The sequence below is a fragment of the Uloborus diversus genome, chromosome 9, assembly GCF_026930045.1.
Source record: "Uloborus diversus isolate 005 chromosome 9, Udiv.v.3.1, whole genome shotgun sequence".
Taxonomy (NCBI): domain Eukaryota; kingdom Metazoa; phylum Arthropoda; class Arachnida; order Araneae; family Uloboridae; genus Uloborus; species Uloborus diversus.
Window position 1 is genome coordinate 36,608,309 of NC_072739.1, and position 23,821 is coordinate 36,632,129.

Here is a 23,821-nt window from a genome sequence, read left to right on the forward strand (position 1 = left end):
CTTAAAAACAGATGTGTATTTATGATAGAACTAAAAAGTAATTGAAATTATTTTGAACTAAGTTTTCAAACAGTATAATAATTGTTGCAAGTATAAGAAGTAATAGTGAAATAATAGAAGTAATGTAGTTATTTCTTATATAACTAATTGACACATTTATGCAAAACAGATGAAACCATTTGACATCCATTCATAGGGAGCTTTTCTCTAATCAAGAACATAGGTTTTAATGAATGAATACAGCATTTTAACAATAAAAAAATAAAGATATTTACTTAAGTATATAAGTTAACTCTGTTTCAAATGATTTCAGTATGTAACGAAAAAAAAATCTTAGATTGCTTTTGAAACAAACAACTTTGAAATGCAAGAAAAAAAAAAGCAATTAGTTAATTTCAAAATATATAAAAGAAGAATATAACTTGATTATAAAATTGAAGAATCACTTAAGTCTGAAGAAAAGAAAACCTTTATAATCTGCTGTGACAACAAACAGTGTAACGGCAAAAAACAAAGTTTTTTTAAATTGAAAGTTCAATTTTGGCAATTAAATTAAAAACGCGAAGAAGTAATAATTTTTAAGCTTTTATAGTATTAATTCAAAAACCAAAGATTTCTTCTTGAAATCGTGATTACAGTATGCTAATTACTTCGAGACAATGGAATAAAAGCAAAGGATCTAAGGCATTAATGAAGGCTTCCTCTTTGCCTGTATGGTTGTTTATTTTACGTAGCATTGAAAGCGTAAAAGAAAAATTCAAGCTAGGTAAAATAAACAACCTAACAGACACAGAAGCAATCTTCGAAAGTCTATCCTGTGGTTAATAAGTAAGATTCAATACTTTGACGTTGAGGGAAAAAAATGCACAAATATGCGGCAGCATATAATCACACCTCAGTAATTTTATTATTATTATTTTTTTTTTTTTGAACAGATAATTGGCAGAAAATGCGTAGGGAATTAAAGTACTTAATTTACTTTTTAGTACTTTTAAGATTTTTGAGTTGAAGAAGCTACGACTAACGATATTACATAACGATCAATAAGAAAGTCATAAAATAAAGATTGATATTCCTTCCCTTTTAGATGTACACATTATAAGCAAGCCTTTGTATATATTCTCATCTGCGTGGCCCTTTGGTGATAGACAATGGATTTGGATTTACGAATTTAAATTTTAATAGTAATTTTAATTGCAAAAACAGAAAATGAAATTAAACAAAATGACATTTTCAAAACTTATTTGATGAGCAGAATTACAATAATGTGGTCGTGACAAATGTTCAAAAATCTTGGCACTACAGCCATTAAAAAAGTTACATTAAAATGTAAAAATTCTGCCAAATTAATTTTGGTAAAAAGATCATTATATACTATAAGATATTGAAATTGATTGTTATTGTTCCGTGACAATCAGGCCAAGTAGAACAAAAGTGCTTTAAAAAAAGAAGAAAAACTAAGTAAAACTCCCATTTTTTTATTTAATTTTATTTATGAACTTTATTAATATTATTTATTTATTTTGGTAGTTTATATATTTAGGTATTGATTTTGCAATTTCAATTTGAAAATTCCCAGCATTTCCCAGGTTTTTGAGGAAATTTTCAAAATTCCCTAGATTTTCACTTTTTTTTTTCAGGGTTCATACTCTATTTGGATGAAAAAATTCCATGACTTTTCCAAAACTTTTTCATGACTTCAATGAAAATTTTCATGACCTCGTTACATAAAGAGAATAGCATTATTTAATCTCAAACTTGGTAATATTTGGAAATGAGCATTAGCAAAACGTCCCACAGCCTCATTGAAGCACTTACTCGTTGTGGGAAAAATATAAGTGCACACTTAAAAAACTAAACTATTCTTATTTGTCTTTATCATATAAATTTAAGTAAAGTAAAAATGCAATGAAGCAAATATGATGATGCTTAAATGTATGATTTAAAAAAAAAAAACAGGCAAAATGATATTGAATGGGACAAAGGTTGAATGAGTCATCATTAAGTTTCAATAAATTTGCTTCAAAAGTTACCTTTTAGTGTCAACAGTGCCTTTAATCATCCACATAACTTGACAGTATTTTGGTTCTTTGAAGTAAAGCCACATAGTTTAGTTCTTTATGTTTCCAAACCAGATCTTTTTTGAAAAAACTATTCAGTAATGAATCAATCTTCTGATTCAAAAGTAAATTTGTTTTGTTTACAAATTTGCATTTTCAAATGCATATAAATAAATAGGTACAGAAATTTCAGAACACGTTTAATTCCCGACATTGAACGTAGCAGTGGGTCGCATGGATTAGTTTTGCATGCTGTATGTTGGGCACTACTGTTTTAGAGCATTGGAATTCCTCTTTTTCTGTATTCTGTCGCCTCACTTAATATCTATATTTTCTAAAACATTCAACAAATTAAGAGATTAACTCTGAAAAATTTAATAATAAAGTTCTTACAAGTGATGGAATCGAACTCGCATGCAACTGAATTGCTTTTTTTGAGTGGGCGTGGCAAAACTAAGAACGTGAAATTTTGCTACTACAGAATATGAAACATAAGAAGTGTTGAAAATAACAGAAAATTCAAAATAAATGATGTCCAGGCAGTAAAATCACATCGCAAAAAATGGCAAGCGGCTGCGACAGAAGTGGATGCAATGAGATTTCAAAATTCAGATTTGGTTTTTGGATCGTTCAATTTTCCACTTTTAATAGCTTTTATGTGCTATACTGTTAAATCACTCAAGATTTCTAATGCTCCTTTAGTTAGTGTTCCTTTCTCTTTGCCCAGGACATTTTTCCATGACTTGAAATAAATTTCCATGACTTTCAATGAAAATTTTAATTTTCCATGACTTTTCCATGTCTGAAATTCTGTTATTTTTTTCCATGACTTTCCAGGATTTCCATGACCCGTACGAACCCTGTTTTTTGGTTGTTTTTTGAATTCCCTGTATTTTTTCTGTTTCTTCAGGTTTCCCTGCGGCGTGGCAACCAAACTAAAATAGAAATAAAATAGCTTTACATATCATATTTAGTGCCATTCTGAATCTTTTTTGCCTTGAAGCAGATAACAGAATATCGGTTTTGAAGGCATTTATACATTATAAATTCTAAATTTCGAGTTCTAAGTTCATTTCTAAATTTCGAACGGATTGTTCCAAAACTTGAGAAAAACATCTCGTTGCTGTACTACATAGCCTATAGTGGTTTTTCTAAAGCCTTTTTTTTTTTGCCTGAACACGGTACAGATTCATCTTAACAAGCTATTAAAAACTTAAATGCATTTATTATTATTTCAAGCAAATATTAGTTCAGTTATGAACAGAGAATATTTTTATTACTACACAAAAGTTAATTACAAAAAAAAAGCAGTTTCTTCATAGTATGTAGATAATTTATAATTAATCATCAAGTGCAGATCAACTTTGTTTTATTTTACTCCAAAGAAAAAAAGACAATACTTAAATCCTGAAATAGAGGGATTTTTAGTTTGGTAAAATTACTTGTAACTAATTTTTACTTATTAAATAGTTTAAATCCAAAAACTATTTGACAATAGAATAATATCTGCATTTGACGGATAACAACTAATTTTTGACAGGTCACAGCAACAACACGTTTTTGATGTCACAACCCCCAACCTTGCCAAAAAGTAGTCGAGTTTGTAGAAAATGCTGATTTATGCTGAATGGAATTAAATAACTCATCTATGGGCAAGAAAACTGCAATATCTACAAAAATTAGCTAAGATATTTGATTTCTTACAAACACCAGCTAAATGCTTGAATTTGACCTTCTTATTCTTTACTTTCGACGAAAACCAATAAGCAATTTTGCACAATACAGCTCAAATAAAAAGCGAAAAAAATGCAAAAAAAAATACACAGATACTGCTGTTTAATGCCCAGGGTAGAACATAAGTCTATGTTCAAAGCCTTTTTACTCCTGCCTGGGTGTTTCGCCTAGTTTTCAGGACTAGACCAGGTTATAGAATGTTGTGTTTTTGGAATTTGACTGGAAAAAGAACAGACTGGAATGATATTGACAAAGAATGAAGAAGTTATTATAAATTAAGGTAAAGCTCAGATAGTGCATTTATCATAGCAAACAAGAAAACATGATTCACACCAAGCAATTCATATTTAGCATGCTGCTATTTGACCAACATATCATGTCAATTCAGTACCCCTGCACTTTCATCATAGCACTCAACTTTCATATTTGTCAAGCTCAATTTATTTTTAAAATATATTCAAGAGGAGATGGCACATTCAAATTATAACAAAATTATAACTTGTATGTTTTTTTTTAACCACTGAAGTTATTTAAGAGTTATTAAGAACTAGAAAGCATTTTGATAATGTAAAGGAAAAGAAAGCAGACATAATGAGTAGTGATGGAACAATTATTTATCAATAATCTATCACATCTGCCAATTATTTATAATGAACCAATGTTTACCAATTTAGTAATAAGTGAAAAAAAAATGTTTTAGTTAAGATTACTTTAAGTAAGCCTTGATCAAGAAACTATGCTGGATGGATTCATAAACAATAAATAAATAGCTTTCTGCAACAAAAGGTAGCATGCAATAATAAACTAAAAATAGGGTACTGCAGCACCATTTCTCATTTTGATGAAATTTGGTAAGCAATATGTGCCTATAATGCATTCCGAAACTATTTTATTAATTTCTTGAGAAATTTTTCTTCCTGAGAACAAGCCATTTGCTTGCTCTACGGAGAAATAAAATTTTGCATTTTTGAGCCTTTTCTAAGAGCTCAAGTAAATATACTATAATCAGTATGAAAATCAAAGTACAGCTTGTTCTTCAGCTGAAACATGTTAAAATGATAAAATGTAATACAAAAATAGAAAAAAATGAATATATAATATTAAAAGTTGTTAGTTAAAGTTTTAAAAGCTTTAATTATTAAAAAGCTTACTAGTCAAACCTTGACATCTCGAAACCCTTGATGTCTTGGAAAGAAAATTTCCCCCTGCATTTTTCACAGTAACTCTGATGTATTTCACATTGTTATCTCGAAATTTATTTTTCGAAACCCTTAATATGTCGAAATTTTTGCACAGAAGCAAGTTAACATAGAAATGCTGGGTGGAGTTTTTCATTTCCTTTAAAGAAAAAAATACTGGACTTTGAAGTCAAAGTGAGAGAGATATGATCAAGTAAAAAAAGGTGCTATTTTTCATTACGGACTTGCTTTAAAAAATAAAATAAAAAAACACCTTGTCAGAATAATTAGGAACTTTTGTTCAAAATTAAGCACCTTAAAGAGCCCTTGTAACAGGTCACTGAAATAAAGCACTTTAAAACACGTTCAAAGATCCGTGGGAACAGTGATCGTCACTTTGTTACATCAAGTCAACAAAAAAATTCTACATAATGAGGTACAGAGCTACCGTGAACCCAAATTTTACACGGATTTGACTATAAGAGGTTCAAGATTTGACACCTTAATTTTATTTTATGCACGAGTTTTTATTTCATACAGATGTAGCATTGCAAATGGATAAAATATTCCCCTCTTTTAGAATCCAAACTCCTGAGACTGCAGATAACATGTACTAGACTGCATTTTGGCATGCTTATAAGTGAGGTTGCGCCACTGGACGCTTTTGTTTTTGCAATTGGTTCCAGAGCTCTTTGCATGGGTAAAGTTATTAAACTCACACAATTCAGAGCTCACTGGAAGAACTTTTAGAAGTAACAAAGGCACAAAGAACAAAACCAGAATATCAACTCTGATGACACACAACTAAAAGCTTTCACTTTGAAAAATATGAGCCTTTTTTTGACAATGGCAAATGATCTTTCTGAAGCATTAGTGAGCAAGATCCTGTCACGGAAGGGACGTGAGTGATTATGGAAACATTATCATACTCAACTTTGAAAATTAAAAGTAAGGAGTTTTTTAGGAGTTCATTTTGATTTTTAAGGACTAGTTTCTTGTTTTACGATGCATTTTTTAAAATGTATTACAGAAAAAATATGTAGCGTACTAAATTTATAGTAAAATATGCATTTACTGCTTCTTAGACTTGAGCCGTCTCTGAATCAAATTCAAATACGAGGAGGAGGGGGGGGGGGGGGTAACCATTGAAATATATTTTATTTTGAAAATGAATAAAAAATAAGTGATATTGATTGAAATTAGTATTTCTCAAAAACAAAATACTTACTAACACTTTCCTAACCAAAAAAGAAAAAGACTAAAAAATTAAACAATTGCTAAAATAAGAACTATAACAAGCTGACTGAAAGTAGCAGAGGCCAAAATAACTTCGAACTGTCAAAATATTTAAAGACTACAAAAGGACAAACTTCAACCACAACAAACAATTTTTGGCGAAGCTTGTGTTTAATTTTGGCATAGAAACATAAGGTTACTCATACGAGATTGAAACATAGAAAACGCAATTTAAACATTAAGGAATCCTTTTGAAAAAACTGTACTAATTATTTTAATCTTCAAAATTGGTTAAAATTTTGCAGACTATTTTAAAACTCCTGTGTGACTATATGCTGATAAACATAGAAAACTGACTAATTTTAAGAATTTTTCTTCTAAAAAGTATGAAAATTATAACTCTAGGAAATAGTGGTACCACTGTATAGCTATTAAGTTGCTCTTTCATCTATTGTATAAAATACTTTATTTATTTTGTACTAAGTTATTTTGTAGTTTTGTAGTAAGTTAAAAAGCATGAAAATGCAGTCCTTGAATGGAATAAATAGCTGGCAGTGCATTTTATGTATGTTTTGTAATTAATATCTACAAGTATTTAAAATTTTTAAAAAAAAACTAATTTAAATAAAGTTGGATTTTTTTTTAATTCAAAAAATCACAAACTTTGCCAACCACAGATGCTACGTAAGTATTAAAACATTTAAAGATGTTGTAACAAAAATTAATTTCTGCCAGTGATTCCGTACTTAATTTTCTGACATTCAACACTCTTAAAGAGCAGGAATTTCGTTAAAAATTTTTCTCTTTAATGATTTTAATAAAAATACAAATGAACGTAATTTGTTTGCCTTTTTACAAGGTATAGTAGGCATCATAAATGCAAAAAATCCTATACCCATGGTGGCTGCAAAGAGATTGTGATTTTAAAAGTGAAAGCAGTAATAAAGAACGGCACATGAAAGAATTTATTTCAGTAAATTATTTTAGAATTGCATTTTACAGCTTTACAATAAACGTACTTTTTTAAAACAATCAATGTAATTGAAGCAAAAATCAAATTAAACCAGCGAATTAGATTTTAAATTTTTGACCTTTATAAAGGACACAGAATTTGGCTTGAAAATTTTTAACAGATTTATGGTATTAACAGACCAAAAAATAGCAGAATTCCAGTAAAATTGCGTAGGGTCTGGTGGGGTAAAGTGGTCATAAAATCGTAGGTTTTCAACTTAAGTGGATATTAAATAAAACAAATTCTTTAAACAATTAAACTTTTTTCTGTTGTTATTTTACATTGCACTATTAAAGAACACAATACATAGACTTTCAAGGGAAAAAATATTGATTTAAGTAGTTTTATAACAGTTTCATTTCCCTATGTATTTATGACCACTTTACCCCATGGGGTGGGGGGAAAGTGGTTATAGCATGGGGTAAAGTGGTCATAGTTAAAAATAGATGCAAAAAAGTTAAAAATAACCGTAATATTTGTATATTTCGGTTATTTTTATAGTTACAAGTATATGCACGAGTATATGCGGGGTATACATAAGAATGTATACGTGATTACCTACAGTATACATGTCTACAAGAGTATATACGCGTATACACAAATATCATATGCGTGTATGCACTTGTATCTCGAGTATATACATGCATACCTGAGTATATGCGTGTATAGTAGACATATATACGCATATATAAGTATACATACATACATATACGGGTATACACGAGTTATTTCGAGGATACATCCAGTGCGTGTTTGTACATGCCTACTCACGTACATACATATGGAAGCAATGAGTATACATGTATGTTTACGTGTAAACACGATTATGTACCAGTATAGACGTATATACGTACATTTACGTGTATATCAGTACATGTATGTATACACGAGTATATCCCCTAATACACATGTATGCTTACAGAGTGAATCCAAGCTCTGGGGCAAAGATCAAAGGGGTGTGAGAAGGGAGGATACGAAGCAAGGAATCATAATGAACTTATGGTCGCTGACGCGCTACATGCACACTAAGCCAGAAACTGATGGATGCAAAACAGGTCACAAATTTGTTACACAAAGATGATTTTACCTGACCAGCTGGTGGCGTGATGGTTAGGCGCTGGCCTTGTACATCTGTGGAATCGGGTTCTGACCTGGGGATGCTGGTCGGTGGATTTTCGAGATGCAGAAACTCATCAGCGCTCATGTCGTATGATTATGTGGCATGTAAAAGATCTCTATGGTATTCGTTTTGATTAGAATTTCTTAGGCAAAATCAAATTCCTACTGCAATTTCGCATCAAAGAGAGCCCAGATGCCTCCCCCTGGTGGAAAACTGGGTGTCAAAAAAAACTGTGTCATACATCAGCGCCTTAATGCTGAGACATGAAGACTGATGCATTGTAGGGGAGCGCACTAGGTCTGGTTATGGCCCAGACGCCTCTTCAGGTAGGACTCTTATACAGCCCCATTGGAGAAAAAAAGATGATTTTAACCAACATTTTAGTTTTTAAGAATTATTTAGAGCAGATGGTAAAGTTACGGCCTGTAGTAGCTCTAATACACGCATCGCAACAAAGGCACAGCGACTGTTGAAAGTTTTTCAAAAGTCCCATTATTGCAACAGAGAGTGCTTTGTGATTAAGACGCATGTATTACAGCAGCCGGCCACAAATTTCATCAATCACTTTAACACTTTCTTAAGACTTAAAATGTTATGTAAAATTGTCTTTGTGTAATAAATTTGTGACCTGTTTTGCATCCTTTAGGTTCTGATTTTGCGTGCATGTAGCGCGTCAGCGTTGTGTTTGTGAATATATGTTTCTTATGATTCTTGCTTCTTCTACTCCCCTCTTACATCTTTTAAGAATTTGCCCAAGAGTTTAAACTCACCTTATATACATGTATATCATGTGCTTGTGTGTAAGTGTCCTGCTCGAGTTTCGAGTACGTACGCGTATATACGTGTCTACCTGAGTATATAAGTGTTCGTATATGTACGAGTATAAGCGGGGTATATACGTGTATCGATAGTCGAATGTATATCTTTATAGACAAAAAATACTCGCAGTTACCCATATACTACGCGTTTATTGGTGCATTTATGTTAATACGTATATATACCTGCCTACACGAGTATATGAGTATGCATACGCATATACTCGTATATTTAACCCTGTTTACTGTAAAAACAATACATATTAAGTGAAATTAATATTTCTTTTATGTCTGCCTCATACTTAAAGTTTAAGTGACGTTAAAAGGACAATATTCGTTAAGCCTAATATTATGACCACTTTACCCCATCTTACTTAAATTGTTCTAAAAAATTAACCAAAATAGATTCAGCTAACTGCTAATGAGTAAGAGTTTTTTGAGACATGTAGGAAGCTTCCTGTGCAGTCAATCTGTTCATAATTTTAACAAACAAAATTTTCCAAGAAAGTTAAAAGAGGTGTTTAGATTTTGAAATTTTTCATATTCACACAAAATATTTTATTTTACCAAATAAAGTTTTGCAAGTTGTGAAATTTTGTATTCAAAATGTAGTTTTTAACTGCCCTATCGTAAAATAAAATTTTCACATTCATTTGAACATTTATTTCCAAATTATAGCCATTTATTTGACGTATGACCACTTTACCCCATTGACCACTTTCCCCCACCAGACCCTATAATGTAAGCACTTGTATTGGATTGGCAGTGAAGAAAATTTTAAGGTCATGTAGAATTTTAAAAATCAAGAGTTTGTAAGGAAGTAATAGCAAAATTCAGGAGTTTTAAGGGCCCTTATTTTTTTTCTTAAAAAGCAGGAGTTTATAAGGAGTCTGTAAGGAGTGTATGTATCCTGATTCCCCATAAAGAGCTAGAGAGAAAAATTTTTAACAACTTGCAAAAGACGATTAAACCGGCTTTTTTTTTACAAACACTAAATTAATCCATGCTTTCTTTATGCATGTTGTTCATGCATATCGTAATAAGTACACATTAAACTTCAACTTACTATACATTTTTCTATCACTTGAAAGAAGTATTTTTCTAATCTATGGAAACTAACCCTGATTTTAACGCTACTAAGTCTTAATTTACTTTTGTTTAAACGGCATTTCCCTGGAACGTAACCCCCAAAGTAAAATGCGGGCCCACTGTATTTTATGCCTCTTATTCAAAGGTTCGGTAAAAGGAGCAGACACTAAAAAACCTTAGAATTTGAATAATAGGCCTCTTTCTTTCCTTTTCTTCAAACTTAATTTTAGATTACCACAAAGTGTACAGATCAGAATTTCGTATTTCGGTGATAGGAATTCTGGTGTTCCACAGTATTACAATGTTAAATCACAATTTTGTTCAGAACTGTTAACATGTTTACAAGGAACCCTTTACTAATACAAAAGATGTAAGCTCATGGATGAAAAGGCATCTTTCAAAAGCGGAGGTTTCAGGAATTATAAGATGCTACGGTAACCGAAGTGTTTCCTTTAAATCTCAAACGGGGCAGAGTGCTTACTTTTAAAAAGGCACTCTTTCAGTTAATAAGACATTTTCCCAAAAGAATTTTGTAGTAAAAAAGTACAAATTTTAAAGTATAATGTTACCACTTTTTTCACTGGACAAGGATAACAAAAGAGTTATATTTGAAAGCCATGCTTGCGATCATTTTTACTTTTTTAGTAAGAAGATTTGCTTTTGTAATCAAGTGCTAACAAAGTTTGAAGGGCAAGGAGAGCACTGAGAAATGCAAAAAAAAAAATGTAAGAAACACGAAACATTGCAGTTCACTGCAAATTTGTGTGAGTTAACTTTAATATTTTTTTTTCAATGATAAACTACTTCTGAAATGTCTAAATCGTAATTTTAAAATTGTTTGCATAGAAACTGTAGAACTAAAATTCATTTTTCATTAATCACTATCAGTTGATTAATCAGAGATAAGACTATAGAATCCTTACCCGTCAGAACCATTCCAGCAGCATTCAAACTTGTCGAAAATACAGTCATTTTCATACAAACTACATAACTTTGATCTTAGATATTCATGCACATGGAAGCACTCTATAGGTTTAGTATCCATGTTGAGGTCCCAAACTTTAACAGATAAATAGTCTCTAGAAATTATATAACGTCCATTGTTACTAAATTTTACATCCGATATACTTGAGATAATTTCCGAAAAGAAACTCCTATTTGTTGGGTCTTCTGGCTCTTCAAACACTAAAAAAAAGAAAGAAAAATCAATATAAATTCTACACATTAGATCAGGGATTCTCAACCTTTCAGGCTCTGTAACACCCCCTTCCCCCCTTAAGTTCTGACTCAAACACTAAAAAAAAAGAAAGAAAAATCAATATAAAATCTATATAATAGATCAGGGATTATGAACCTTTCAGGATCTGTAACACCACACCCTAACTTCTGATGTAAGGTCGTGCACCCCCCCCCCCCCTTCCATAAGCGATCAATTCAAGTAGTTAGAACATGAGAATTTGAAACAAATTAAGATAGCCCCTGCTTAGGTTTCCGCCAACTACAGGATCTAGAGGAAGTTGGTATGTACAGGGTATATCTGCTACATTTAGAGTTCTGAAATCCATGACTTCTGTTTAACTTTCCTTTACTCACAGGATGCATTTTTTTTTCCACAAACATAAATTTTTTGAAAAAATATCTAAATTTGTACTTTATGAACATAAAATTGCAACAAAGCCTTGCATGTAGATTCCTAAAAATTAAAATAAAAGTAAAATATAACAAGCTGAGCTACTATTACTATTATTAAACAGGGGGGCGACAGGAAGTGTGAAAAAAAGTTCCCCGACTTTTCCCTGATTAAGTTCACCAAATTTCCCTGATTTACGTTACCAATGATAATGGTTTTCTTTCTTTGATCTACTTGAAATCCATTGTATGTTTGTATAAAATGCAGTTTTTTAAACTTTTTAAGTTGTGTAAAGTTGTTGAACTAAAGATATATTTTAAAAAGATGCTACTTTTTTAATAAAATGGTTTTAAAAAAAACATATCAAGTCAATTTGGGGGGGGGGGGCCTACAAAACAGTATATTAAATTTTTCTACATGGAAAGATTATAGAAAATTAAAAAAAATACTTTACTTCCAGAAATCACTTAGCATAGGAATTTTAAGAAACTATTAAAATTACTCTTAAAAACATATGTTTATTTTTGAGAGAACTAAAAAGGTATTTGAAATTATTTTGAACAAAGTTTTCAAACAGTATAATAATCGTTGCAAGAATGACAAATAATAGTGAAAGAATAGAAGTAATGTAGTTATTCTTATATAAGTAATTGACATATTTATGCAAAGCAGATGAAACCATTTGACATTCATTCATAGGGAGCTTTTCTCTAATCAAGAACATAGGTTTTAATGAATGAATACAGCATTTTATCAATTTAAAAAAAAAAAAGATATTTACTTAAGTACACAAGTTTACTCTATTTCAAATGATTTCAGTATGTAACAAAAAAAAATCTTAGATTGTTTTTGTAACAAACAACTTTCAAATGCAAGAAAGAAAAAAAGAAAAGAAAAAAAAAGCAATTAGTTAATTTCAAAATGTATAAAAGAAGAATACAACTTGGTTATAAAATTAAAGAATCACTTAAGTCTGAAGAAAAGAAAACTTTTATAATCGGTGGTGACAACAAATAGTATAACGGCAAAAAACAAAGTAAAAACGCGAAGAAGTAATAACTTTTAAGCTTTTATAGTATTAATTCAAAAACCAAAGATTTCTTCTTGAAATCGTGATTACAGTAAGTACGCTATTTACTTCGAGACAATGGAATAAAGGCAACGGAGCTAAGGCATTAATGAAGGCTTCCTGTTTGCCTGTATGGTTGTTTATTTTACGCAGCATTGAAAGTGTAAAAGGAAATTTCAAGATAGGTAAAATAAACAACCTAACAGGCACAGAAGCAATCTTAGGAAGTTCATCCTGTGGTTAATAAGTAAGATTCAATACTTTGACGTTGAGGAAAAAAGATGAACAAATATGCGGCAGTGTATAATCGCACCTCATTAATTTTACTTTTTTTTGAACAGATAATTGGTGGAAAATGTGTAGGGAATTAGAGTACTTAATTTTGTAAATAAAAAAAAAACATTTTTTTTCTTCAGAAAATCAATTTTCCCTGATTTTTTCTTATTTTTTCAAAATTCCCTGATATTTCCCTGACTTTTCCCTGATTAATAAAGTTCCCTGACTTTTCCCTGATCTCCCTGATCTGTCACCACCCTGTTAAAAGACCATTCATGCTACAACGGCTAGTGATATGCATGAAATGATTAAAGATTTACATTTAATATTTTGCTACCAAGGACATACATTTATAAATCTATAGCATTTAACAATGATACAGGTTTCCAAAAAATCATTTGAACATTTTCAATGGGTAAGAATTTACATACAAATAAACTTATTACTTTTTTTCTGCAAAATCTGACATGATATGCAATAATCCACTGTAAAACTACTGGTGAACAGCAAATTGTTTTGCTGGTTTTAGTTTTTTTTTCTTTAACTTTTGAATTTTTTTAAATATATATTTTAGTTTAAAAACAAATAAAGAATGCAACATTTATCTCTTTCAAAAGCTAACGCTTTTCTAAAAAAAACCTCATCTACCAATAATAAATCACTAAAATTATGTTTAATATCTAAATAAATAAATAATGAGAAAAAAAACATTTAATTAACTTACCTGATACAATCACCTAAGTCTTAGGATAGACAACTATATTGAAAAAGTGCCCGACTTTGTGTAAATTACAACATTTTTCAACTTATTTAAAGTTTTACCAATGAATTTTCCCCGATTTCTATATTCTATCGCTGACCTATAAATCCTTAATTTTTATCACCAATGTTATTTTCAATCTTTAGTTTAAGACACTGGTGAAATGATATTTTTTGCGAGTCTCTTGAATTAGTTCGGATGCAAATATAATTACTATCTTTGAATGAGCACAGCAAAATTAAAAGCATAGAATGTTTAACTCCTCTACTACACAATGAGGGCTAAAAATAAAGCTAAAAACAAAATTATTAATGCCCAAGCAGTAGAAACACTCAGTAAAAACAAGCGAGCTTTATATAGTGGACAAAATCCAGCTTCACTGAATTAGCCGCTTATGGAATCAAAACTCTATTATAAAACAAACGTGATTCAAAAACGTGGCATCCACTGTAGAAGTGGAAGAATGCGTAAGAAATCAGAACTGATGTTTAAAAGTGTAAGATACGGACAAGTTGCACAAATTTTACACCTGATCTGTAAAATTCTGTAAGTATATATGCTCTAGAATATAAAAAACATAACAAATTGTCAGTTTCTATGATTTTGGAGCATTTTTTGTTGAAACCCATGACTTTCCATGACCATTTTCAATCATGGCTGAAATCCATGCATGTCTAACTTTCCAGGTGTGTGGATATTTTGTTTGCTCAGTAGTGGTGAACTTACTGCTACTGTTTGCCAATCACAAGTTTTTGAGTGAAAATACCTTCCATGAACATTATTTTGATTCCACATATGTTAAAGACGGAAAGTTTTGTGGAAGAAAACTGGATTGAGAAACTCAAAAGAAAAAAAAAGGAATTGACACCTTTTTTAATATTATTTAATAAAAAAACTCATACCTCCCCAGGAAATTGTTCTACCACCCTCCCAGGGGAGCACGCCCCCCAGGTTGAAAACTCCTGCAATACATGATTGCCAATAAAGTACCTAAGAAAATGCCTGCAATGGGATTACAATTAGTTGGAGGCTTTAAGCTGAGACGGAAGATACAATCCAACAATTATTTATACTTCACTCCAAACCACGTTATGAGCTTGAACATCAAATACTTATGTAACATCAAATACTTATTAACTTTCACACAATTTTGTAAACTTAAAACATTTTATGTATTTATTTGCTTTAGGTTAATGAAAAAAACACATTTAGAGTGCTGCTGTATTTAACTAGGAGCAGTTCAAAAATGTACAAATTCGTTTAAAAAAAATTAGAGGCACAGTTCAACGCTTTCCAGAACTTGTTTACGGTGTGAAAAAAATTTTACAGCTTAAAATTAAAACAATTGACACAAAAAAATTCCATTACATTTTCAACTGAAATGAAATCTATATTTTGATAATGATCAAGTGATTGTTTTCAATTGTAGTCAAGTCTCAATAACTCGAAGCTCCATTGACTAGATCCTTAAGAGTTCTTGTAATTTCCCCTTCCAGCCTTCACGAATAATCAATGAATATATTGTTCTTTAGATATAATGCATGATAAGATTATAGCAATTATAGTTCAGGATAAAGTTGTTTAATATTACACAGAAAAATATATTTATAGAGAATGAATTTTAGTAAGGAACTCACTTAGAAAGTAGAAATCGTTTTGTCCTGCTTACATTTGCTTTGTTTCACATTTTCAGAATTTTTCAGGTACTTTCGTCAAATATTTCCCCGAGCCTGATGCCAGGAAAAAGGGAACATTTTCAATTTTGGCCAAAATTTCAAGTTTCTCAAAAGGTAGAGAAATGTGACTCAATGAAATTTTAGGTAGTTAACCAAGCAAAAAATGGTACCTACTGTTTCCCTTTTCCCTGGTTACTCATTCTATCTACAGTAAACTAATTTATTTTATTTTTTTTCATAATAGAAAAAGTCTATGAAACTTACATTTGGCATGCTGGTCACAAAGTGCAGCTGCTCTCATATCACAAAGACGAATAGTTCCTTTACTACTACTATACACAAAAACATTACATTGAGAAGGATGAAACTCAGCTGCTGTAATAACTTCAGTAAGTTCCTCCATATTTGTAGGTTTAATATCAACAATATCTAAATGTATTGTTAAGGATTATGAAACAGTAAGAAGAAACTGAAGCTAGACATAAGTAAAAACAGTAACAGTTAGCGATACAACATGATAAGTGGTTACCAGGATCTCCTTTTCTCAACGCATAAAAAGCTCTGCTTTTTGGATGAAAAGACATCAGACATCCATATAGTTATGCATATTGAGTCAGATGATTTAACAGGTTAAGAAGTAAAATATTTATATTTGCATTTCGCACAGAAACACTAAGGAACCAGTTTGTAAAAAATGCAGCATGCACATGTTTTAAGATTAAAAAATATTTAGCGAAAGGTTTTAATAATATTTAGGTATCACAAAATTGGCTTTTATTAATATTTTAAATCACATTTCCCAAAATAAGTACAGTATAACCCCAATTTGGCGATTGTCAAGGTACTGAAAAAAGTTATCTTTAAATCAAGGATATCATTAAATTAAGGAGCATAGACATTGAAATTTAATGTAGTCAAATCCGGCCGGTGACAGTGAAATGAATCATTGAATTGAGAAAATCATTAAATCTGGTGCTGTTAAATCTAACTTATACTGTATGTGGGCATATGAATACAATCTGCTTCCAGGAGGGTGGAAATAACTAACTCTAATGACCAACAGTCAGTGGGTCAATCCATGGTACTACTAATTACAATATATGTTCTCTTTAACTGAATCAAATGTCCTTATTTGTCGATGAGATTTCTGAATACATGCCAGACTTTTTTTTTTACAATTTCTTTTTCACTAAATACTTTCCAAACTTGAATTTTCATTTTGTTTGACTTCATTGTGATCGCAGATTAACGTCCACTCATTTCATTTATTTTTCACTAAAACTGTGATCATTTTTACCCCCTGTATGTCTTTTGCAATTTGGACAGTACATGAATATTTTAACATGAAATGTTTCTACACTAAAGTAGCTGTTAGAATGTAATCACAAAATATAAGATGATCAAGAACAGTATACAAAAGAAATATTAACTTAAACTGATATTAATTCTTGGAAAGCCCTTAATAAACTGAATCACAAGATTGAAATTTTACTTCATTATTTTTTCATCACACAAACTACATGCAATAAAAGTTACTATATGAGATTATAAACGTGTATTGTAATAAACTGTATCAAGAGATGGAAATAAACAATTTCTTTCTTTGTTCTTCAATACACAAAATAAATGCAAAACAAATTATATGGGATTACTTTGCATATAATATTGAACTCAAACACTATTACTTTCAGATTTTCATGCCTACTCCAGGGCTCGAAATTAACAGTGGTCCACTGGTCCCAGACCACAAAAACATCCATCGGACCAGTAGAATATAAATTTTGCTGGTCTATTGGACCAGTAAAAATTTATTCCTGTTTTCTTTTTAAAAACTGTTAACATCATTTGTTGAAACTGTGGAGAGAATGTTTGCACCTTTAATTACAATATTTAGGTTTTCTTTTGAAGAAAAAATAAAGTTCTACAGCACGATAAACAGTGGTTGTTGCTATGGGGGGAGGGGGAGGTGAACCACCCTAGGTGTTACCCGTCTGGGGGTTGACACTTTAAGTGAAATAGCAAGTTTTTGAAAAATATAAAGCTAAAAAGCATTTTTAGGACTACAAATTTCAAAATTTGGTGTTGCTACAAATTACCTCTCCAGGACCAGGTGTCACCTATGTTAGGTACGTTGCTATAACATATTGTTTTTGCCACCCTATTGCCTTCCTTCCAAAGCGACGATATAAATAAACTTTCTTGCTTTACTTCCTGGGCTAGTATTAATAAAAAGAAATCTTTTTTCTTCTCTTCTCCAGTCACTCAGACAATTTTGTTGAAAACAGCTAATTGATTCTCTTTATCATAATAATTTTGTTGTACAGATTTTGTATTTTTTTCTATAATTGCTTCTTATTTAAAACCAGGACACAAGAATGGACCACTAAAATTGTGTATGGACCAGTAAAATTTCGTAGTTACTGGTCCGTTGGGCTAGTGACTTATTTTTCTTAATTTCTACCCCTGTACTCATTTAATTAATAATAAGCTTTCTTTACTGAATTGATTATACTTTAAGTTCATTAAAAAATACATTTTATAACCACTGTGGCTCAATTTTAACTACAGATATAAGACTACTACAACCAACTGTTGAAATTAATGAAAATGAATAAGTAAAAAAACCCCTTAGGATAATTTTGGTCAATTCAAAAAGAGTAAAAACAGGAAAATAAAAAAATAACTGATAACTTTCTACCCAAAAGGGGAAAAAACCCCAAGATGGAGTGCTATGAAATCTGCATCTTTCAGCAGAATACAGAGACATATAGACCTACCCTGGAAGGAAAACTTATAACACCAGACTGAAGGGACCGAAAAAAAAATTTCATATTAAAAGAAATTCTAGTTAAGTTTTCCATTGAAGGTACAGTATACTCTCTAGACCACTGTATCACTTCCTGTTAAACTGTTTTTTCATGTTAACCAGTTTCGTGTAAAACGTATTTCACTGTTTTTTATACAGTCGAACTCACTAAATGAAATAACTTACTTTCCACGAAAAAGTATTCTAATAAGCAGGATATTCCATAAAACAGGATTAAAGTAATAGACATCAATGGTTTGTTACATTGAAAATGTATTACACTGAGCGGGATATTAGTTTATTTGATATTCTAATAAGCGGACTTAACTGTATCTAGTATATATATTATTTTTAAATACATTTTTTGCTACATAAAGAATCCCCAGTCAATTTTTATTAAGTATAGTAAAGCATCATTTATAAGTCTCTCAATTATACATCTTCAGCAGTTAAATGTTGTTTTCAAAAAGTCCCGGTTTAATTCCTATTCATTATAATGCATAAGTGCATTGTTTGTACATCGCGAAATATCATTTACATGTTGTTTTTCAAAAGGGGTTAAATTTCTCAGGAATGGACAAAGCAAGACTATCTACCTTTATGCAATAAACTGTATCAATAAACTCAAAGCTTATTTTATTTCCCAAAATACAAGTGAAAAAATATTTCCTGAGCTCGGTTCAGTTTATAATGCAATAATCAATGGAATGTTTAAAGAAGGTAAAGGATCTTTTTAGCTTAATTCTGCATGTACATATATCCTTGCCTCAAAGCAACAATAGGATAACTTACTGTTATAGCTCAGATTAGAATCTCAATGAAGCACTGTATCTACGATATGTAACAGTTTAATATAATTAGATTAATATTGGACATATATATTAGAAATAAGAACTCAGGGTGTACAATAAAGGTATGGTTTATTTCACTTACATAACTATTTTGCTTAACATTCAAATAATTTTTGCTACTTCATAAAAAAAAAAAACTTAAAATTAATATTGGAATAAAGTTGCATTCTTCGGTTTACTACAGCAAAAATAAAAGTAATGCTAAGATTATTAGTTGCTTTCATTTGTACCTCGTTTCACTCCAGCCCCTAGAAGAACACATAAATATTGCCTTACAGTAACGCTTAGAGAAACTTTATAGATAAAACAAATGATGAAATTAAAATTCATTTCAAAATTAAAATTCAAAAAAGAAACTATTGAAATATTTCCACTTTGAAGCCAAAAGGATACTAAAACTTTGGTCTGTGATTTCTAAGTGCCATAAATTTATACGCAAGTCATCAGCAGAGAGATAAGTTTCCTGATCACTATTTACTGAAATGGAATTTATATGATACGTATGAGCATTTGCAAAAATTCTCCTAGGGCTAGCTTCTACCATTAATTCCATAGGCCTAACAACTGGAACTCGCAAACTAGTTACTGAAAGTGGATCTTTCATGTGACCAGTATCATCTTTAAGGTTATAACCATCAATCCGCTTATCTCGTTCTGACACTTTCCATAACTTAATTGTCTTATCTGAAAAGAAATTAAGTTTGTTAGTATAAAGAAATTCGAAAACAAAAATGAAGATCAGAATAAAACAGAAAAAAAATCATTTTTTAACACATAAGTCTAACATTGTAAGGTTTTTATGGGGAATCTGCTGCATACTAAGTTTTGACAACCAATGACTTTTCTTAATTTCCTATTACTTCTGCTTTTAACTCTCCATGACTCATAGAATGCAATTTTTTCAACAAAAAACTTTTTTCACAATATAATTGTCTAAATTAGTGCTTTGAGAAAACCAAAGTGGAAACCATATAAGTTATGCTTTCCTTATGTCTCTGAAAAGTTTGAATTAAAGCAACCTTTGTAGAAAAAAAAGCATGAGATTTAACAATAGGTATATAGATATCTCATAAGTCACATATTTCACTTTAAATGCATTATCTATTATGATTTTAAATATCTTGAGTGTGCTGCCGCGGGTAACTAAAGGGCAGTCACTGCAAATTCTTCATTTTTGAATTTTTTTGCATTTTTGTCATCTATTGTAAGTTAGTTTCATTGCACAAGCTTGCTTGTTTGGCTTCGCTGAAAAAAAGGCACGAAAAAAATCCAATTTCAACATTTCCTTATTGTTAATTTTGAATCCAACTCCCATTTCTTCAAATGTCTTGAAAACTCATTTCTGCAGATACTGCCGTTTACCTGCCCACTGCAGTATGGAGTTGAGTATGAAGTGAGATATAAGCTATTTGGTAAGTTATAAAAATGTAACACACTCTAAATGAAAAATTGAATAATTAAGAGTGAATTTAGCTGAAATTCAATACATTCTCCACCAAAAATTAAATTACAGTTAACTCCTGATTATCCAAAGAACAGAGTGGAACTGTAATCGCAGATATGCAAATTCCTTGGATCATCTGTAAAATAGGTAAAAGATACTGGGAGATTCCATAATAATGTGTATGACATTTTTACACTATTTTTTCTTTTTAAAGTAATTTTCCATTAGCTCACTATCGAAAATCAAGCATTAGTAAAAAATATTTTATTTTACTCTTATAAAACAATTACATGCACAACATAATCACTTATTGTTTTATAATTAATTATTAATTTTATAAAACTTGTAACATATATGACAACTGAAATCTTGAATCGTCACACATTAAAAGTTTTATTAAATTAATAATAATTACCTACTAATTATTAGAGATGCACAAAATATTCGGTATTCTGCATATTTGGCAATCAAAATTGAATATTTGGTTTGGCCAAATACAGTAATATTCAGCAATCCAATAGTAAACAGATTTTACAACTGGTAAAAAATGTATTATTTATGCAATGAATAAAAGTTATAGTTTAGTTACATAGCATAAAAAGAATTCAAATTGTTACTTACTAATACTGTCACATTCAAACTAATTTTAATGTTAAAGAAAGCACTCAGATGCTAAATTATCAGGTGTTATTATCATTTGTTCTATTACTAAGGAGACTAAAATAGCAACCCTTTAATATAAACCCTTGAATAAATGTAATGATATTTTAAGCAACTTGTGTTTGGGAATTATAAATGCAACATTCTAAAATAACATGTTACTGTTACTATGATTATCAGTTATCAAATCATAGGTCAAGAGATAAATAAATCATCAAGTTGTGTAGAATTTAAACATAAACCAAATTAGCCATTTACTACAGTAATTTGCTTTTACCTTAGGAAAGATTTATTTTTTAATCATTTAGAGTAATAATTATATTAACATTAATTTAGAAATTAAAAGGAAAAGCATTTTCATTACACAAAAACACAAAGGAGGTGAATATTTTATATTGGCACAAAATAAAGATACAATCATAACAATTACTAAGGTTTAATCAAGTACTTGGTATTCGGCAAAATATAGTATTCAGTGCATCTCTAACAATTATATTGTGCATGTAATTGCTTTATATGAGTATGTAAAATAAGGTAATATTAACCTATGTTTGATTTTTTGATGCTGAGCAAATGAAAAAGAACATTGAAGAGAAAAATAGTGTACAATTTTTTTTACAGTAGAATCACCCTACTACTCTATGCAATGGCAAAAAAAAAAATCAATATACTCACATGCATTAAAACCAGTGATCAATCAGATTTTTTTTTTCTTTTGTAGCGAAATACAACTACAAACACTTTACTACCAAATGTACCTTACTACAACTGCTTTTTTAAAAAAGTAACGAACGATACCTACTGGAATTTAGGGTTACAATTTCAACTATAAAATATCCCCACTTAACTGTTTTACGATTTTAGGACAGTGAATAAACAAAAAAGTGGTCAGCTATTTTGTACCTCACAGTTAAAAGGACATAAGTCCAAAAATTGCGATTTTCTGTTTATTAGTGTTTTGTATGTAGAAGCCTATTCCCGCATTGAGCCAAGTGAAAGTAATTCTTAAGAAAAAATCCTTTTCAATTTTTTTACCACGGTTAAAAGAGAGCGAGTCCCATCCTTTGCATTGGCCAGAAAAAAAAATTTCCCTTCTCCCGTAAAATTATCCTAGTGTGACTTACGTTCTTCTGCCACTGAAGCACAGACTTAAAGCTATCTACTGGAGTTTAGGGTTAAACTACTGGAGTTAGGGTTAAAATTTCAATTATCAAAATATCACCAAACAGACAACTGCTTCGTTAAAATGCAGAAGAGTAGAAGTAATTTTCACCCCTCATACCTTGACGGCCAACTTTCTAGTACTGTAACAAAAATGTTATGAAGAGCAAAGCCAATTGAATAATACGACAAATCAAATTATTTACTTAGATAAGTAACTAACTTCCAACTATAAGAACAAAAACAAAATTCAATAGAAAAATCCTAAAAAATCAAACTACCCTGACAATGCAATGATCAATGTACCTGAATATAGGAAAAAAAACGCAATCTAAAAGGAGTTCGCTAACCACAACAGTAACACAATTGCATAGCTATGGACACTATCGGCCAGCCATCAGTCGAGTTAACTTACTGCGCCATCTATTAGGAACTCATAGAACTAAACGATTAATTTGCAATTACAAATTTTTTGGGAACGAGGTTGAACAGGATAAAAACTATCCTTTGTCTGTCTCCTAGTTCTAAGCTACCTCCCCACCAATTTTCAGCCAAATCGGTTCAGCCGTTCTTGAATTATAAATAGTGTAACTAACATGACTTTCTTTAATATATATAGATTAAGGCAACTATCCTATTAGCAAAACAAAAAAAAATCCGACAAGATTTGTTAACCAAAATGATGAGTCTTTATTGCTAGATACCAAATTCAAAACTAGAAGTACTGAATAAAAAACTTACCATTCGTAGACAGAAGGAAATGAGCAGGATTTTTTCGTTTTAACCACCTAATTTTGTTGATTTTTTCCTCTATTTCCAAACTTTTCAGATAGTCAAATTCTGGTTCATGGCTTTGAAAAGTACTATATACATTATATTCACCTCGTTTTGGTATAGATAATTTGGACTGAAAGAAAAGAAAAGTTACTTTTGGTACACAAAGCAATAACACAGCTGTTTTTAAAAACATCAAAATAACAAAATCAACAATCCTATCACTTAAAAAAAAACAATTTATTAATTATCACTTAGGATAAAAGAAAAAAAACACCAGTTGATGTTTTAAGAGCATTGCGAGATCTCAATGCAATATCATGCCCAACAGAAGTCATTTTTGATATTTTCAAAAATCAGTTATCTACTTTTGCAGGAAATTAAATACGCAATATACCAACAGCTTCTGCCTTCAGCTTGTTAAAAAAAATTAGAGTTATATTTGAAATATTTGCAGGATGCAACAGGAT

At 30.5% G+C, this 23,821-nt stretch overlaps 1 protein-coding gene across 1 annotated transcript in view; it reads right to left on the minus strand.

The window, feature by feature from the left end:
* The window catches only part of LOC129230160 (serine/threonine-protein phosphatase 2A 55 kDa regulatory subunit B beta isoform-like), a 49,426-nt gene that overhangs the window by 14,147 nt on the left and 11,458 nt on the right, over window positions 1–23,821 (minus strand). The window contains exons 3-6 of the mRNA XM_054864562.1: window positions 23,319–23,484; window positions 19,706–19,996; window positions 15,920–16,084; window positions 11,168–11,429 (exon numbers count right to left, since the gene is read on the minus strand). Coding sequence (XP_054720537.1) covers window positions 11,168–11,429; window positions 15,920–16,084; window positions 19,706–19,996; window positions 23,319–23,484 — 884 coding nt within the window. The remainder of the gene's footprint in view (window positions 1–11,167; window positions 11,430–15,919; window positions 16,085–19,705; window positions 19,997–23,318; window positions 23,485–23,821) is intronic.